General features: G+C 40.8%; 1 protein-coding gene and 1 long non-coding RNA gene across 5 annotated transcripts in view; one reads left to right on the forward strand and one right to left on the reverse strand.

The window, feature by feature from the left end:
- NFKB1 (nuclear factor kappa B subunit 1) overlaps positions 1-18423 on the forward strand; it is a 60053-nt gene that overhangs the window by 36654 nt on the left and 4976 nt on the right. For 2 of the 4 annotated variants that reach the window (XM_085325660.1, XM_085325661.1), the window contains exons 9-19: positions 17-121; positions 1977-2068; positions 2670-2808; positions 5092-5214; positions 6277-6372; positions 7276-7473; positions 10148-10289; positions 13578-13692; positions 15776-15977; positions 17141-17310; positions 18158-18260. In XM_085325660.1, coding sequence (XP_085181786.1) covers positions 17-121; positions 1977-2068; positions 2670-2808; positions 5092-5214; positions 6277-6372; positions 7276-7473; positions 10148-10289; positions 13578-13692; positions 15776-15977; positions 17141-17310; positions 18158-18260 — 1485 coding nt within the window. The remainder of the gene's footprint in view (positions 1-16; positions 122-1976; positions 2069-2669; positions 2809-5091; positions 5215-6276; positions 6373-7275; positions 7474-10147; positions 10290-13577; positions 13693-15775; positions 15978-17140; positions 17311-18157; positions 18261-18423) is intronic. The other 2 variants (XM_085325663.1, XM_085325664.1) reach the window with 1 other exon arrangement.
- Positions 7873-13581, reverse strand: LOC146583974 (uncharacterized). Its single transcript, XR_014898299.1, has 2 exons — positions 11916-13581; positions 7873-10952 (listed from the first exon to the last, which is right to left on the reverse strand). It is a non-coding gene; the product is annotated as an uncharacterized LOC146583974 (long non-coding RNA).

Raw genomic sequence — 18423 nt, forward strand, 5'->3', positions numbered from 1 at the left:
CTTTTCCTTTCAATAGAAGCTCCCAATGCCTCCAACTTAAAAATTGTAAGAATGGACAGAACAGCAGGTTGTGTAACAGGCGGGGAAGAGATCTACCTTCTCTGTGACAAGGTTCAGAAAGGTAAGAGTCCTGATGAGTGTTTCGAAGCTGCCCTGTTTTACTGGCATTGTGAGGCCCGCTGGTGTGTTTGTCTGGAGTACACGTGAAGCCTGCTGTGCTGCCCTAGTATTTTCCCACTCTGATAGCACAGCAGGACCTGAGCTCTCAGCCTTTCTGAAAGTCAGGCTAATAGTCCAGAAGATGAGTAAAAGAAAATAGTCTCCTCCAAAGTAAATTCAGCTTGTGTCACCCTGCAGGGTGTCCTTCTAAAATTTCTGYCCTTGCCCATGATCTGCTTTTGGAGGTGGTGGGTCCTGTGCAAGTTTTGACCCCGCTACTTAACACCTGCTCTGAGTTGTTATAAAGTTTCTGATTTGTTATTAAGTTCCTCTATTAATGCCTAATTGGAACTGTATGTGCTCAGCACTRCAGCTAATAACTTCATTTTTATATACAGGCTAGTGGTAGAGGATAACCTGTTACTTCCCACAGACTCACCATAGTAATCTCTGCTCATGGCTATGAATGCTGCAGTGTTGGGCTCTAAGTGTGGTTTGGATGCTTTGTTTCTGAATGGGAAGATAYTGGTTATAGTGGCTATTCGTAGTATTTGGGCTGAACTGAAACAAAAGAAATGGGAGTGAGGTGAATCCTTTGCATTTATTTTTCAGGCTGTAGGTGATAGCTAGGACCCTCTGGCATAGGCTGGGTGTTGGAGAGAGCACCTGGTTCTCCCTGTTCAAAATGAGCCCCAGTACGTGTTGTTATAAGTGAGCTGATATTTTCTGTTAATATGGGCTGTCCTTTTCCAGCTCTCTTCCTTGCCATGGCCTTCTATCACAGGGAAGAAAGCAAGCTTCAGCAGCTTTGAAAAAAMTGTACTGTGTATACCCACTGCTTTCAGAAGGGCCTAGATTAAACRTAACTTTTGTATGTAAAATAAATAAATAAAGGTCTGACTCAGTGGAAGCCCCGAGGTGGGGTTTCCCCACAGCCAGCGTGGGGTTTCCCCTGACCTCATTGCTACCAGAAACCTCCTGCCTGAAGGAACTGGTGCATGCAGGACAGCAGGACTGGAACTGGCGGTTTGTAGTCTTGAGACTCACAGGTGGTGAATCAGAGGAAGCAGCCGGCCTGCTCCAAAAGCCTGTCCTGCTTTGGACGCCAGAGACACAATAGGTTTGGGGCAGTTTTCTCCCCGGGAGTGCTGGGGAAGGAATATGCTGGCGAGATCTTTCCCAACCTTCCTTTTTTTTTTTTTTTTTTTTAAAAAAAAAGTATAAACATATATATAAATATATAAGTTTGCTGAGTGGGACAGAAGCCAAATTTCATGTTTATGCTGCAGCCTATGCTTTGCCGGGGGCAAGGGATCGTTGCCGACGTGCCGTGCACTCAGGCCTTTGCTGTTGCTGTGAGCCGCAGCTCTGAAGTGGCTCTCTGCCAGCAGCAAGCGGAACTTGAACTGTGGCACTTCAGGTTTTGCTACAGTTTTTTGAACTGAAACTGCTGGAAGAGAGGGGGTGGTTTCTACATTTTATGCTTCAAGTTCTCTCCTCCCTACAAATATGCTCCAAATAAAGCTCCTCTGGAATGTTTCCTAGCCCTAGAATAGGAAGAGGTGGTGAACCTAATTCTCCTTTTACTGCTTGGTAAACAGAGAGCAACTTCAGTGAAGTCATTAGCAGGAGGCTGATCTAAAATTGATGTCAAAACAGGGTTATTTACAATATTTCCATGAGATGGATAAATATGATTCATGTATTATTCACGTAACATATTTTCACCCAGCTAAAAAGTAACCACGTTGATCTTAATCTGAAATAAACTTACACAAATACATACCCCAAGATATTGTTTCTTTTGCTCTTTGCAGATGATATTCAGATACGCTTCTATGAAGAGGATGAGAGTGGTGGTATGTGGGAAGGCTTTGGAGATTTTTCTCCTACAGATGTACATAGACAGGTTAGTGACAGAGCACTTGTTATTTGTTAATGATTTTCTGTCTCTGTAAACTAGGATTCTAATATATTTAGTAAATTAGATGAAAGCCTCTATAAGCCAAAACTTATTTCTTCAGTCATTGTCTTTTGTTGGCTACTTTCTAATAATGATACAGTCCTGGGTGTTCTTTAAAGATGTATGCAAGGTAACTAGGAAGATCTAAAATCCAGCCCTAGGAAATAGGGAGAAAGGTCCCTTGCTTTAATGTTCACCAGTGTAAATTGGGATAAAAAAAAACTTTGAGCTCCTGTGAAGACACTGAAAAAGCCATGGAATYGATGCTAAGTGAGATGGAGGGAAACAATACAGTACTAATACACATGATGTGCTGATACTCTACATGGCAATTCTGTCTTTTCCAAAAGGCTTTAGGACTCTTAACTCAAAAGTACAGCTGAGAGCCRTGTGGGATTTTATTGTTGCCACAACCTTTTGCAAATAATGTTTGCATTGCTAGCAATGAACCAGCTCCTGCAAAATACACAAATGTAGATGTAAAGTAATGTCATGTTGCAAAAACCACTCTCCATAGCAAATGTGCTGATCATAGTTTCCTTCATAGTTTGCTATTGTGTTCAAAACACCCAAGTACAGAGACGTCAATATCACGAAGCCAGCATCTGTATTTGTACAACTACGGCGGAAATCTGATCTAGAAACAAGTGAACCAAAGCCTTTTCTGTACTACCCGGAAATCAAAGGTAATTAATTAAGTCTGTTTTATAGATTTGAAACAAAAAAGGCTGTCTATGAATATTAAGATAATAAGATAGGACATATGTCAGGAGAGGGCTTTTTTTGTAGTTATTTGTAGCAAATAGGGTATCTACCTCCTCATTTTGGCAGAGRTGGTATGAAAACTGGTAGCTCTGTAATGTTTCCTACATGCAAACATGCCTGTTTGTACAGCAGATGGCACTCTCTTCCTCTGAATATTGGTAGAATAATAGCTGAGGACATTTTGCTGTTGATAYTTTCAGATGAAACCTTAAATCAGAAAGTGTTTGGTATCTGGTGGAAAAAGTGCGTATGTGGCAGTTCTCTCCTTTTACCATCCCACCTCGCTTTTTCACTGACGTTTTAGAATTTTCCAGTTGCTTGTACTAATTAAATAAGCCCAAGACACTTTTTGCAAGGGCAAGGAAAGTGCTGTTTCAATCTTCTATGTTAAAATGCTAGTCACTTAGCTGAAGTAGAAGTGTTGCCATGAGACCTGCTTCCTGCACTGTTAGTGAAAAGAAACTTTRGTTGATTGGTGCCCTTTAAAGTCTTCTCCATTTCAAGTGAGTTTGACTGGCATGAATGACGGCAGCTGTCTTATTTTTAAATATTAATAATGTTAATGATAAGGAACTGCCTTGAGGCCCAAGTCAGAATTCGTTTTTCATTTTGTCAAGTGCAGTAGTTTTTCTGCTTATGGTTTACCTGCCTGCAACTTTTACTTCTAAGCTCTAATCTTGCAAGTATGTAGTACCTAACTTTGAGCTCTGTTGAAATCAATACCCTGTAAAACTCTCTAAAATACGGGTATATGAGTGGCAACGGATTGAAGAGAGCTGAAGAGTAGAAGTAAATCCATTTTACATTCAATACAATAAAATAGCAGAAAGGATGCACTCTCAGGAACTTCTGGAGTTGCTAAAGCATTTCATATTGATAATGATTTCAGGAATCTCTTGCCCAAGTTTTGTGGAAAGTGAAGCCTACATCTGCAGAAAAAAGCTACCTAATTTGAAGCTAACTTCTTTTATGCCTCTTAATGGAGTAAAATTAATTCAATATTGTTGTTATGTGCATTTTTGCAAGCCCTACACCACTTAATCATGAAATTAACTTTTAGGGACTGTATATTTGCTGTGTTGCAAGTGTTCGTGTGAACTTAGAAATGTGTACGTGGATTTTTTGTTTGTTTGTTTCTCTGACTAGATTGCTCTCTAGAGTTTTCTYTCCTCATCAGTGTGAGTATGCCTGGTGCATGCACACGTACATTCTCACAGATCATGTATGCCTGGAAATAATGCACTTGTACTTCTCGGTATTCTGTTCCACGTATTCAGCTGTCTGGTTCAGTGCACTGACTGATGTGGCTGTGCATGAAATTTCTTTGTCATACATCTGTTGAAAACTACTGGATTGTTTATTGGGGGGAGAATATTTTGTTCTTTCCTTGAGAGTTTTGCTGGATTTTTAACCTCTGTAATGTTTGTATCCTTTTTTTGATAGCTCTTCTTATCATGACATTTTCACTTTCCCCGTCCACTTGGATGCTACTTTAAAATCTTTGTGTTTTGCTTTTCAGGGGGGCTGTGGATTTTTTTTTCTTACACTATAAAAATATTTAGGTTGTTTTTTCTACTGTGGCTCAGCATGGTTTGACAATATTACATCCTGCTTGAAAATAAGCTGTCTTTATTCTGGTCACCTTTCTGATAATTTAAGTAAACCATTTCAAGCAGATCCTGTTTTCACAGTTTTTCAGCATCTGTATTGTTGGAGATCAAAATGCCTTGTGATTAGCTGACCCTTTGATAAGGGTCCCTTTTTGAAGTATGTTTGCTTAGCAGAGGAACCTGGCTTATATTCCCCAAAGGCAAATATTTTTGAGCAGATGTGCAGTTCAGGACACACACTGCTGGTTTATGACTTGGCTTAGACATTTAAGAATTTTGGGGCCACTGATTTCCAGGGCTCTGTCTGAACACAGGGCACTTCATGTGACAGAAGAGATCGTGTGGGCCCGAGCGGTGCTGTCGGTCTGATCAAGGGCTTGGTACTAGCTTGTTTCACTTGGGAACATTCCACTGCTCCATTACATACAAAATTGTTTTTATATTTAGAGCTAAAAGACAGTTAGCTTTTCTACACTTTACATTTTCCCTTTTAAACTAGTAAACTTTAGTATTATAGTCTATTTGCATCCGTTTCTTTACATGGCCAGTGGTAAAAGTGACTCTTTTATCCATTGATTCCTTCCCAAAACCCAGATAAAGAAGAAGTGCAAAGGAAACGCCAGAAGCTCATGCCGAACTTCTCTGATGGCTATGGTGGAGGTGGTGGCACAGGAGGTGGTGGCATGTATGGAGGTGGCAGTGGCAGTGCTGGCTCCGGTAAGACAGTGTTTGGGGGGAAGAGAGGAAGTGATTCTGCTTTGAGAGCCTGCAAGATAGATGTTTATTCTTTTTATAAAAATGAGATGAGGAATTTGCCTGCTTATCAGTAGATGAAACTTGACTCTCCTGTCTTTATACCAGTGTTACTCGCTCCTTTCAGTCAAGTTGCTCCTGGTTTTCTAAATATTTCGTCAGCTTCTTTGCCTTCTCACTTCCTATAAGGCTCTCTGATTTTTCTTCCTTGAAGGTTTAAGTCACAGATAACACCTCTCTAGCTGAGGGAGGCTGAGTCAGAAATGSCTCATACCTTCGCTTTGTTGTTCCCTAGGGCCTCAAAGGCACTGAAACTCATGAGACAGCTAAGTACCATCTTGGTGCTTAAAATTAAATATGATCTTACTTGTTTCTTGGACCAGGAGAGGAATTCAGCAAATTAACTCTGTTAATGGAAATAACTTTTTAAAATTGAGATGCCATTTAGTAAATTTTCTGCCATGATCTATCAATTGCATCCAGAGCATATCTGAGATGCAGTATCATGAAAGCATTGCTTTGATTTCTTGCAGCAAAGCATTAACAACCTGCACATCAGCAAACATCATCTGAACCATGACACCAATGCAGCCCTTTTGTTAGAGGAGGTGACAGRGCAGCAGTTCTGAAATTGTTACATGCATCAGCAGTACGTCTGCTGCATAACACCAGAATACAAATCCATTGTAATCACACTGATTTGAAAGCATGGAGGCAGCGTGCAAAGTCTCACACTGAGTTCTAGATGAAGCATGCTAGTGATACTACATTTCTGAGGCCTTATCAGTGTTAGGATGGAGAAGGCCACTAGACAAGCGTCTAGAATTTCTTTGGATTTTTGAGGGACTGGTGGATAGGCACCCTAATTCTGGAAAATGTTTTTCTAAATGGATGGGCTAAAACACGAAGAAGTATCTGGAAAATAAAATTCAGCTCTTTAGGCTCACCATTCTTCCAGATGGTGTTTTTTTGCTTTAGGGTATAATTCTATTAACTCTTTATCTTTTTTGTTTCTGTTATCTTTAGGATTCAGTTATCCTTCCTATGGATACTCTACATTTGGAGGGATGCATTTCCATCCTGGCACAACAAAGTCCAGTGCTGGAATGAAGCATGGTAATGGTAAAAATGCCATTCTTGCAACAGTTAAACTGAATTTGACCATCTTAATTTTCCTCTACACTATTAGCTGAAGTGTCACACAGGGTTAGCTAAGCAGGCCATGGAGGGCTAGCTTTTCTTCTTAGAACCAGTCTCGTATCTGTGATTCATGTAGATTAATTTGCCCTGCTTCTCTTTAATTCTAACTCCAGTTTAAAAGCKGTGTGCACATTCCCTTTTGCAGTGACTGCTAACCTCCTAGAAACAGTGACCAAAACCCCTCGCTGCACTTGCAGTTTTAGTGCATGCTTCAGTCAACAGCCCTTTCACTTACTTGAGCATGCTGATTGCAGGGGTGGCCCAAGGACTAGCCTAGACCAAGGTATTTTCATTTGTTCCCACTGTCTGGTACAACACAGTAGACCAGAGAAAAAACGTATGTGGAAATGTAAAAGAGTGAGTTAATAATAAGGGCCCTCCTGGTTTCCTAAAACACAAAAATCATTTCACACCCAGTGGTTGGATAGTCTGTAGTTAATTTCAAAATTTCAGAGATGAATTTATTGTCAGAAAGACAAATGTAAATCTCAAAAATTCTGCTAGATTTCCTGGGAGTACTTCAGACTTGCATTGTTGTACCTTCTAAAGAGGTATACTTACTRTTCACAGCAGTATAAAAGTTTGTCTTTAAAGCAGAGGCTGGTAAAAACATTACTTTAGAGCAAGTTACAGTGCTCWGTCTGTCCCTGTGAATTGGCTTATTTATGATACGATATGATTCATGAGTGTTTAATGAGAACACCTATGTCAAGGSAAATTTTTGTATTGAGTCCCATAGGACTTGTTTATGGCTAGTTCTGCTTTATCACTTGCATAAAAAAAGCAATGGTATTGAAGGCTAACGGTATTTTTTTTTGTCTGAAGGACTATCAAATAGCATAGCTGAACAAGATGGAGAGAGCTCTGATACTCACAGTGAAAAATGGGATGTAAAACATGAGGTGAAAGTGGAAACTGTAGAGAGGAATGACTGCAGAGCCTCTGGTGACAACAAGGAGGAGGAGGAGGATGCTACTAATTCCTTTAAAGCTGAAGTAAATGAAGCAGAKTACAGGTTGCAGGGTAAGTGAACAAGTACATGTATTTAGAGTGGATCAGACTGCTATAGGGACAAAGCTGGTGAAAAAGACTGAAAACTCCATAAACGTCTGCTCACTGTTTTTAAAGTACAATAATTCCTCCCTGTGGGAATAGGAGGGATTCTGCTCCCCCAAATGCAGGGCTTCCTCTCCCTCCCCACCAARTACATAAATCTGTAGGTAACCCTACACACTGTGCTGTTAGCAGGGAGCAGAGCTTCTGCTTGCCATGCAAGCAGATGAGATGGCTCAGCCTACTGATCACTTTTAGCCATGCTTTACAAGCTGTGTAAGGTACTCTGACAGCAGTGGAGGTACACGACCTACAATCGGCAATTGACAGTCTGTTTCCGTGTAACAAATACACAATCAAATCGGCACCTTCAGATAGCAAAGCCTTTTATACGAGGAGCTGGTGAACAGAAGGGGAGGGAGACTGGAGCAGTCGGTCAGAATGTTTTAGCAGTAGAGTTGTAAATATACAAAAGATACAAATCACCCTTTCCCGGGCAGTAAGACTTCCTGTTCCTGGATGTCTAGAGGCTATTGGTTTATTTTGTTTTGGTTTGTTTGTTTGTTTAAGAGTTGATGGTATGGTTTCTAAAGGGTTTGAGTAACCATGCTTCCCATAAAATCAAACAAAAAATCAAACTACACAGACGTGGTACTGATAGGAACTGAGTRACAATGAATGTTTTGCTTGTTTGTGTATGTTGACAAGCGCTGTGCGATCTAGATCACTTCTGAGCAGAGCGTTGTTCCTTCCTTGGTCAGAGAGAGGTCATGTTATCTTTTGTTTATCAGCCCTGTGTGGCACTTGCTGTAACAGTGCTACAAACTGTGGCTTGGGAAAGCGAAGTTGGGTAGTTGAAAGGTTGTAGTTGTGCTGCCTCCTAGGTATAACTACTTTTGATCTGAGAAATAGATGGCGCTCTTGGGAAAAGCTGAAGAACTTACTGCTTGCCGTTCTGGTTGTGATGAGTCCTGTGACTGCGTCAGAGAAATTCTTTTGCYGATAGGTAAAGAAATTTACCTATCCATTTAGCAGTTGCCAAAGAAGGGCTTAAATTGTTGACCTGGTTCCTGAGTAATGAACATTACAAGCAGGGGGTTCACTGTTTCAGGTTTTGGTGGGKTTTTTTTTGTTTTGTTTTAATCTATTGCAGTGGCATGAAAGGAGACAATCTCAGGCTCCAGTTCATAAGACAAGAGGTGCAGAATAACAGGATCCATGAAATGGCTACTATGTAGGCTAAAGGGTGCTATTTTGCAGTTTTTTGAAGGATATCTTTTCCATGTGCTTGCTATGGGAAACCAGTGAGATTCAGCCTCCAGTTTTTTTGGACTTTTTTATTGTCTTTAATGAAAAAAGGTTGAATTGTTTAAGGCCCCCTTACTCTGGATAGATATGCTGAATATAACATCCATTTAAGTCTATTGTATAGTGTTAAGAGTTAAATAACATCTAAATGTATCAGCTTGGACATACGGGAACTAGTCTTTTATTGAACAGAACAATAAGCTTCCTCAGCAAGCCAAAGGCTTACAGAAATAATGTGCTAATGTTCACCAGGGATACGCTTCTAACTCAATCTAAATGCTTGGTTTTGTGTGGCAGGAAGTCCTGGGTATCCTTTCTCCATATGTGCTTTAAATGACAGTTCTGTTTTCCTTGTTTGCTCTTAGTAATTTCTAACAAGGTTTTATAGAATCATGAAAGTCTTTAAAATACAGGCTGGTTTCAAGTGATACTGCTCCTCAGAATGATGACTGCGGTCTGAAAGTTCATCTGTTTCATTTTCACTAGTTTTTCACTGATACAGAACCACAAATGTATTGGCAGAATAGCTAGAGTGATTTTGTTCCACATATGCGTTATGCAAGTCTTTCCTCTCCTTTTGCCTCCCATGATAAATTCCACTTTTTGAAATCCCAGTGGTTGTATATTTTATAAACCTCAAAAGGAGATACTAGTRAGAGTAAACAGTGTATACATTGAAATGTTTTAAACAGATGAATAGATTCTCTGTGCTGCTGTTGTAAAGCAGGACAAAGTGCATGGTTTGGGTCACAGAGAAGGCACAAAGCCCTCCGTTTGTCCCATAGCTCTTCTGCAAGTGCACTGTTTGACAAGTCAGTCAGGGTCCTTGGACCTCAGTTTCCTCATGTGTAACTACTCAGAACGACACAGAAAGTTCTTTTTCTGTTCTGTGGACAAGATTCCTTAGGCATCATTCATATCTAAGCAAATCCAAATTTCTGCTCCTTTTGTTTCCTTACAGTCATTAACGTGACTAATTCAGTGCCACTCAAACTAAATACTAACTCGTAGAGTTTGACTTTTCTGGGATTCCCGCTGTCTGAATGCTCAGCCTACACCTGGTTTTCCTTTTGAGGGACTCATTCTCTATATCCTTAGCCTCTTGGAAGCAATCAGCAACCTATATCACTGAATCAGTAAATAAAGCGTAGTGGTCTGTACTTCTTATTTCTATGAAAGCACAAACTCCTGTCGAAAGACAGTGGTGGTGCAGGGGRAACAAATGGTAAAAAGCCTGTCAGGCTGCTTCTGATGGCTCGGCAYGCTTCTGATGTTACTTCTGGATGTTGACTGGCCATTCATGGCAAGCTGATGAAGGCAGTAATTTGTGTTGCAGATGGTCTGTTCCTGGAGAAGGCCATGCAGCTTGCCAAGCGCCATGCCAATGCTCTCTTTGATTATGCTGTAACTGGAGATGTGAAGATGCTGTTGGCTGTTCAGCGCCATCTCACCGTTGTCCAGGATGATAATGGAGACAAGTAAGTTACTGCTGGCAAGGGTTGAAAAGTCATGTTTTTGATGGCGGCAGAGTGTAGTCAACCTGTTCTCTCTCCTGTGGGTGCTGCTTATGRATTACAGCACTGCTCCAATCTAATATGATATCCTTTTGTTCTGCTTGGAGAGTTGCAATTTGGATATCTTTGTGTTATTCTTAGTAAGGTTTCTCAGGCCACAGGATTTATTGCGACAATACCTGTCAGAAAGTAATCTGGTTAATGAGAGTTTTGTCTAGCATGTCGTGAGTTTGTTTGCCTTTTTTACTTTAAATCTTTGCTGAGTGTGACGTCACGCTTGCACCGTGATATGCTCTTGGTGGGGAACCTGAGCTCTTTGCTGAAAGAGGGTCCCCTGCTCTCTGCTCCATGCAAGTTCTTAAGCCTTTATAGGGAGCTTTAAGTTGCAGGTGCACTGGCTGGAGGGTCTGCACTGGCTTTCCCCCACTCACATCAAGTTCTTCACAGAGGACTTTGCTCGGCTCCAGTTTACGTCTGTGCTCTGCTGATGTCTTCCAGGAGATTGCAATGGGTGTTTGTGCCAGGGGAATCTGGCTTGGCTGCTGCTGTTTGCTTATCAGCCTTTTGATAATGTGAGCCAGAGTAGAAATCCATTTTGCTCCTCTAAGCAATGCAGATTCTGCAGGACTTCAAAGAATGAGATACAGTGAGGAACTGATTAATAATAGTTACGTAAAATGAAATTCAGTGGCTGTTAACACATGCAAGAATCATTTTTCTTGAATAAGCAAGTGACATTTCCACACTGTCACTTTATGGCTGTTAGGCTTTAAGTAGGCCCTGTGCAATCATTTGTTTTTCCTTAAATCACAATAYTTTGTACAGTAGAAGCCATTTAGGCCTTCCGTCTCTAATTGCATGGAAAATTACAAACAACCAAAAAATGCTATCCTACTGTTCAGTTACTCTGTGAGAGGCTACTGCTTTTGCTCCAGTTTCTCTGAAAATTGGCCTCAGATTACTGATAAGTAGCATATACTAAGTAGTACAGAATCAGAGATAATTACCTGAGTTGCATTGCTTCCCAATTGGCAACRTAATGTCTGCTTTGAGGAAAGCAGGAATATGAATGAGGCAGGAGCTAGCAATAAAATCTGCTAGCTCTTGGGACAGTACTACTTCTGTGTTTAAAGAAAAAAAGTTGATCTCAGTTCCACCAAGTAGGACCTGCACCTAAATAGCAATAGGTTGCCCCTCATATTTGGACTTGGAGGGCACTTCAGCAAAGTCAAAACACTTCTGCTCGTGATAAACAAGTTTTTTCTGGATCAAGAAGTACCTGCGAGCATGAGAGGCTCCAGTTGTTGTTGCCTCTCTTTTGTAAATCTCTGGTATGGATTTTGGTCTGTGAGTAGGTAATCCGTATAGATTCCCTATGACTATTTAACAAAACAAAGTCTTGGTGACTGTCTCCCAACTCTCTTGCAGGAACTGCTTATTAAAACAAATGAAAGAAAAACTGCACACAAGATAAGAATCTTAAACTGGTTCCCTTAATTTTCACTTTAATCACTAAAATTATATGGCAAAAACTATCAAATTGTTGCTTAAGCCATTAAAGAATTTGTTACTGTCAATAATTTTGCTTACCTTTCATTAAAGTAGTATGTAAGGACTGAAAATGCCTTTAATGGGACYGCTTGTCGTGTTTTATGGCATTGAGACAAAACATACCAATCTGTGATCAGTGTATGTTACTGCACTCACTGTGGGTGCCCAGCAGCGCTGCTTGTTACGGCATTTGTAGCAGCAGCACAGCTGTCCRGAAATCCGAGGGTGTTACGGCACTCTGCCTCCAGGCAGGTGCTGAAATGCATTTTCAGAGTTGTTGATGCAGGGCTGTTTCAGAAATGGAGTTTATTGCTCTTTCTTGCTCCAGGCAACAGGTCTTTGCAGCATCATGCATAGTAATAAGGTACAATTAAAATATTTGCCACAGGAAAGAGATTTAAAGCTAGTAGGAGACAAAATTTATTTTTAAGGTGAGATTTGGAAATAAAATGTCAGCATGATAGAGCAGAATAAGCATCATCATCCAGAGAGCAGAGGAGCAGATCACTTATGGCGGTGGTAGAACTGAGCAGTACTGAAGAGCTGAAGGAGGAAAAGCACCACGGTACTGCCTGTTACAGGGTTGTGACCAATAAAACAGGCCYTTTAAGCATGAGTTTGATGTAGATTTTTTTTTTTTTAACGTATCTTCTAGTTTTATGTGCTGTCAGTCTCAAGATGACTCTATGCTGCAAATGGCAAGAAATGTTTTTATTTTTCTGATAAAAACTGAGATCTGAGTATATTTAGACATTTCTGGAGCAGGATCCTTAAGAAATGCAACGTGTGTCCTACGCTGAATTTGTGTGTCATCAGCAGTATATGCTAAAAAAGTCTAGAGTTAGTCAGCATCAGTTGAGAAAGTTTGGCAAGATGTTTCCAAACGAAGGGGATAATTTGGAAGGAAGCCCCAAGAGAGCATGACAAATGAAGCTGTTTTGGAGAGGGGTGAAGAAGTTCACAACCTGCTTTGTTCCTGCTGTCATCTTGCAAGTACAGTTTTGCAGGTGGTGAAGGAACTGGCTCTGGAGAACATGGGCAAGGCTGTTCCGTTGGTCTGAGAGCGGACATGGAGTGCCTTGCTGCGTGGAGTCACTCGTGTCCGAAAACTGTTTTTTCCTTTGGCGTGATGTGCCTGGGTCCTGCTGCAAATCCTGTGGCTCTTAATCACCAGGCCTGAGTCCTTAGTCATTTTGCTGTTTGAAAATGAAGAAAAGAAAACCCCGCAGGTCTGGGGAAACTGCCAAGGGAAACTCTACTATGGTTGCAGAGAGGCCTGTGGAAACTCTGAAGGAAGGTTTTGACATAAGAAATGTTCATGTACTGCATAATTCAAAAAATTAGAAAACAAAACAACAAAGAATCCAAGGATTTCAAACAAGTTCTGAAACATTTATTTTGCGACCTGAAGCTTTTATTTGCTAGAGCAGTAGTTACAGTTATGCTCAGGTCCAACATAAACCACCCCAATTCTGCTTTTTTGATTGAAGAGTTAAACAAAGCTATCTCCTTACAATTTTTTTTTTAATGTTAAGATTCATTTTAGGTGCTGATACTTAGTACTGAAATCATGACCTCTAATGGTCAGGTGTTTATAGCAGTTAGAATTCAATCAGATCTACATCAAAGATTTAAAATAATTTGTATGATAAATTTGAAAACAAATTGAATTTAATCTGCTCTTCTGTTTATTTGTTTCAGTGTCCTTCATTTAGCAATTATCCACCTTCATACTGAACTGGTGAAAAACCTCTTAGAAGTGGTGCCAGATTTGAATTGCAGTGACGTTATCAACATGAGAAATGACCTTTATCAGGTATGCTGTTGTGGTGGTGCAGGTGATGTTGATCATTCAGCCAGCAAAGAAGAATTTGTGCAATGTACCGTCTGTCTTTCCTTTGTTCATCAGAGTAAGCAGGTCAGGCTGTAGTGCAAACAAATTCSGACGTTGACTGATAGAGGAACACAATGACATAATGTAAGGTGCTGGAGGAGGAAGAGCTTATTTTCTTTGTTTTAATTCTTAACTCCCTTTGACGCAAACAGAAATGTTTCCATGTGCTTGTTGTAGAACAGAACAAATAATACACTAAATTATTTGGTGTATTTCTTCATTAGCTGACCATTCYACCGTTGAACCAGTGGTGTGGATTACAGTGTGCCACCTTGGGTCTCTTTTGACCTTTCTAACATAGGATAGCTCAGGTTCATGAGTCAGTCAATGTGTCATCAGTTATCTGTAGGCACGTGGAAGCTATAACAAATTCTGCCTTTTCTGTAGACTAGCTGATATTTGTGCCCATCATAAGAGCTTCCACATTTCCCTTTCATTTCTTAGTTCACCTTTTAACAAAACCAAAAAAAAAAGCCATCACCGTGTCTTTTACCTAGTGGGGAACAAACTGTTAATTGCCAGACACAATTTTCTCTTGTCAGCTCTATCTATGACAGAGCCTAGGTTTTACTGTAACTCAGAGGTGCTTTCAAAAGAGCTGTGGAAATCTGCCTGCAAAAAAAATCTCATTTCAGCTGCATGCACCACTCAGTTGTCCCAAAGGTAACCAGCCACCTGGGCGTTACAGGGCAGCACTCCGATGTTGCTGCTGTTGTTCCTTTCTGCTCAGCTCAGAGCTGTAAACGGCAAAGGCAGGATTTCATTTTATGCTGATAATCCCAGAGGGTTTATTTTGACGTTTTGTTCTCTTCCACATTTCATATTTATGTTCCTATAAAGGAAGTTCGAAATGTGGAGGCTGATGAAAGCAAGCAAGAWATATGACTTTAATTCTGTGTCCTCTATTTAATAGAAATAGGAAGCAAAGCTGTGCTCTATAAAAGAAATAAATCTGTAGCTACCAAGGCCTCTATAGATATTCCTCCCTCCTATTTAAACCTTAAGCCAGGGTGGGAGGGAATGCAGGCTCGGGCTAGAATTTTCCTTTCGTACAGGTACTCTGAAAGCTGAATCGTAACACACGTCYAAAAGAGGCAGTAATTAATTGCAAAGACGGTGACGATTCTGTTGACAAATACAAGCTTTTTGTACATTCTGAGAGTTGGAATGAGTCCTTTTCTACCATCCTCAGTTTGTTTATATAACAATATAGAGGTAAACACATGCAACAAATTGGAAGTAGATGTGTTTACAGCACACACTGGGATGGCTTCCTGTTTGAGCACRTTGCATTTCTGAAAATGTTATACGTGATGCTGTTTATTGGCAAGACTCTGAAGAATATAATATACCATCAGCTGCTGGAGCTATCTGAAACCTCTGAGCACTGCAGGTGTCTTTGTACACAAGTGGAGAACAACTAGCTCCCCAAGATGCCACATAAATACAATTCTTCTGCCCTTTGACAAGTTGCACAGAACAAGTTTTTCTTTTTTTTTCCTTTTTTTTTTTTTTTTCAGTCATTTTGAGAGATAAGGAAATCCTAAACCAATGACTTTGAACCTGTCCTGTAGGAGCAGAGTTAGTGCGTGGTTCAGTGGCAAAGGCAGGATTTGAACAGGCTCTGAGAAGGGCCTGCCTCTCCTTGACAGCAGGAGCTTGGGTGCGGGGCGGCAGAAGCAGGGGGAGAGGGTCTGAGGTGCCGGAGATCATCTCATTTCCCAAGTCTCTGGACCGTCCCCTGGCCTAGAGAAATAGGCAGCATCTGCCTTCTTCCCGCAGCCCTGCTCCCGACGTTGGCCACGGTGGCTTTTATTTCTTCTAAGCAGGAACTCTGTTTGCAGTATACACTAGAAGGAGAAGTGCACATGCCAGCTTTTCACTTCCATTAGCTGCAAAGTGGAGTAACATTTTCTCATACTAAGAGCTTTTATTGGTTTGAAAGAAAGACTTTTGTCGAAGTGATATAGCTGTTGGTCATCTTCTCGTGACTTGTCACCTCCAGACTCCCTTGCACTTGGCAGTCATCACGAAGCAGGCCAATGTGGTAGAAGACTTGCTTACGGCCGGAGCAGATGTCAGCCTTCTGGATCGACACGGTAATTCTGTCTTACATTTAGCTGCGACTGAAGGAGACAACGAGATTTTGAGTCTGCTCCTTAAGCATGAGAAGATATCGCCGATAGTTGACCTTTCCAATGGTGAAGGTATGGAAAGACGAAGGCTGTATTTTTATACTTGCTGGACAAGCAGAGTCATTTTTGGTAACACAGTGCTTATGTACAGATAGATACAGACCTTGGAAATAGCATCTTTTTCCTAAATTTGCTGCTGGTGCCRTTTGGCTTTTACATGCCTGCAGCCACATATGAGCAAGTGTAGCTGTGTGGAGTTCYTGGCTATACAGAACACATTTGGTAATGTCTCTGTGATACAGTGTGGATTTGAATTTTAATATATATTTTTTTTAAATGTCACAGTATTTCAAGCATTGTGTTCCTCCTCAGATGCCCTATGCAACCACTGTTTCCAAAAAAAAAATCCCCTCAGAAGAAAATGTTTCCTCTAGTGAATGAAATCCCCTCAAAAATCGTTACTTGGACCAGTGTCAAGTTTCACATCTGGTACTTTGTCACTGTACAAAGTTAGAGCCTATAAAGTATTCACAAAGCTCTAATTCTCCTACTTCTCAATGGCACTGGTCATTTGAATTTAGTACTCCTGTGCTAGTAGRCTAAAATGTCCGAGCTAAAAATTTCAATGTGTGATTAAAAACCCCGTGCTAAGTTCCTTGGAAAGAGATTCCCCCTCCCCCCCCAAGTGTAAGAAAGACTTAAATTCTCTTTTTGAGCTGTTGAGAGTAATCTGATGTGAAAGGGCAGTGTGACCTTATAGGAAGATGGCACGGAAACATACCCATTAGTCCCCAGACTGTTTCTAGAAGAGATTGTGCAGTAGCAGATGGGGCCACTGCAGAGTACCTGATTGTTCAGTACTAACATGCACAGCTGTGTGTTTGGGGTTACAGCTAAACCTCCTTTGAGCAAAAGATGGTCTACATGAGCTCTTTAGTTCCCCCCTGCTTCCATTCCACATTGCAGTTTGCTGTCACTTTTTTTTTTTTTTTCCCTGCATGGCTTTGATTCACTATCAATAACACAACTAGTCCTAATTTATGTACAAAGAGCATTTTTATTAATACTATCTTTCAGTGCACAGCCAGGCAAAATAAATGACGTGCTCAGACGATAACTACAGTAACTTTCAGTCGTCTTACAGATGTAGCTACTTAAAAAAATTGTCACTCTGATATTTCTGAATTTTTCAGATATATTAACACATGTGACGGGTGGGTTTTATTTTGCTGTAGGTCTCAGTGCAATTCACATGGTGGTGATGGCAAATAGCGTGTCCTGTCTCAGACAGCTGATTGCTGCTGGAGTTAATGTCAATGCTCAGGAACAGAAATCTGGACGAACTGCATTGCATTTGGCTGTGGAACAAGAGAACATCCCTTTGGCRGGCTGCCTCTTGCTTGAGGTGAGGGCAGAATTTCTTTTTTTTCAGGTCACTTCACTTGCATATTTAATGAGGCTTTAAAATTCTTAAGTGATTAAGTGTAACAGAAACTAGGGCACTTTTTTTCTATTTATTGACTTGGTTGCTTAAATTGGTACAATGGCAAAATTATTGCTAGTGTTGTTCATTATTACTTGTTCAGCACTGCTAGTGAACCTTATGCATAAATTGACGAATTTACAGTTTATGACCCTAACCTGACCGCATATGCCATGTGTAATTTGCATTGAGTAATCCCAGAGGCCAGTGAAACTACTCATGTACAAGTTAATCACTTCATCTTTGTGAAGCGGAATGTGTGTACAGATGTGCACAGGGCAATAGCTGTGAAGCTCTGTAAGTACTTCCCTCATCATCTCTTTAACACCTCAATCYGCGTGTGCTTAATTCTGCACACCCCTACTTCCAGCAGCACACGAACGTGTCACTAGCCTCYCTGCTCTCCTGAAGAGCAGCGGGAAGGTCGTTTCAGTGCACGCAAGCTCAAGCTCCCACACGGTGGGTGATTAGATGATAGAACTGTTATACAGGCCGCAAAGTGGCTTTTGCGTTTTACCTACCTCACCCTACTTGGGTTTTTAGGCTATGTCTCCTGCTGTAATACTGGAGCACAAAACCATCATCTGTTCCTGCAAGCAGACAATTGTAGTTACTTTCTAATTCCTTCTTTTCAAGCAATGATCAGAAAGATTACGCGCACAGGCACGGAATGGTGCGTATTTGCACAGTAACAATGTTTAAGCAGACAAGTTTCTACAGCCGCACTGTATACACAAGTAGCTCACTCTCTCTTTCAATAAAAACTTAGGGCGATGCAGATGTGGACAGCACTACATATGATGGAACAACTCCTCTTCACATAGCAGCCGGAAGGGGCTCTACAAAACTGGCAGCACTTCTCAAAGCAGCAGGTATGAAAATAYGTATTTTTCTGGGGAGTTTTATTTTACAGTGAGAATTCAGATTAGAAAGTTGTGCACAGAAAGGAATGTGCCAGTGAACTAACTTAACAAGCAGAAGAAATCAAAGGTTAAGGTTTGTTTCTAGTCAGAAGTCTCACTTCAGAGGCAGTGC

Source organism: Rhea americana, unplaced genomic scaffold, assembly GCF_003343005.1.
Source record: "Rhea americana isolate MKP2758 unplaced genomic scaffold, rheAme1 scaffold_99, whole genome shotgun sequence".
Taxonomy (NCBI): Eukaryota; Metazoa; Chordata; class Aves; order Rheiformes; family Rheidae; genus Rhea; species Rhea americana.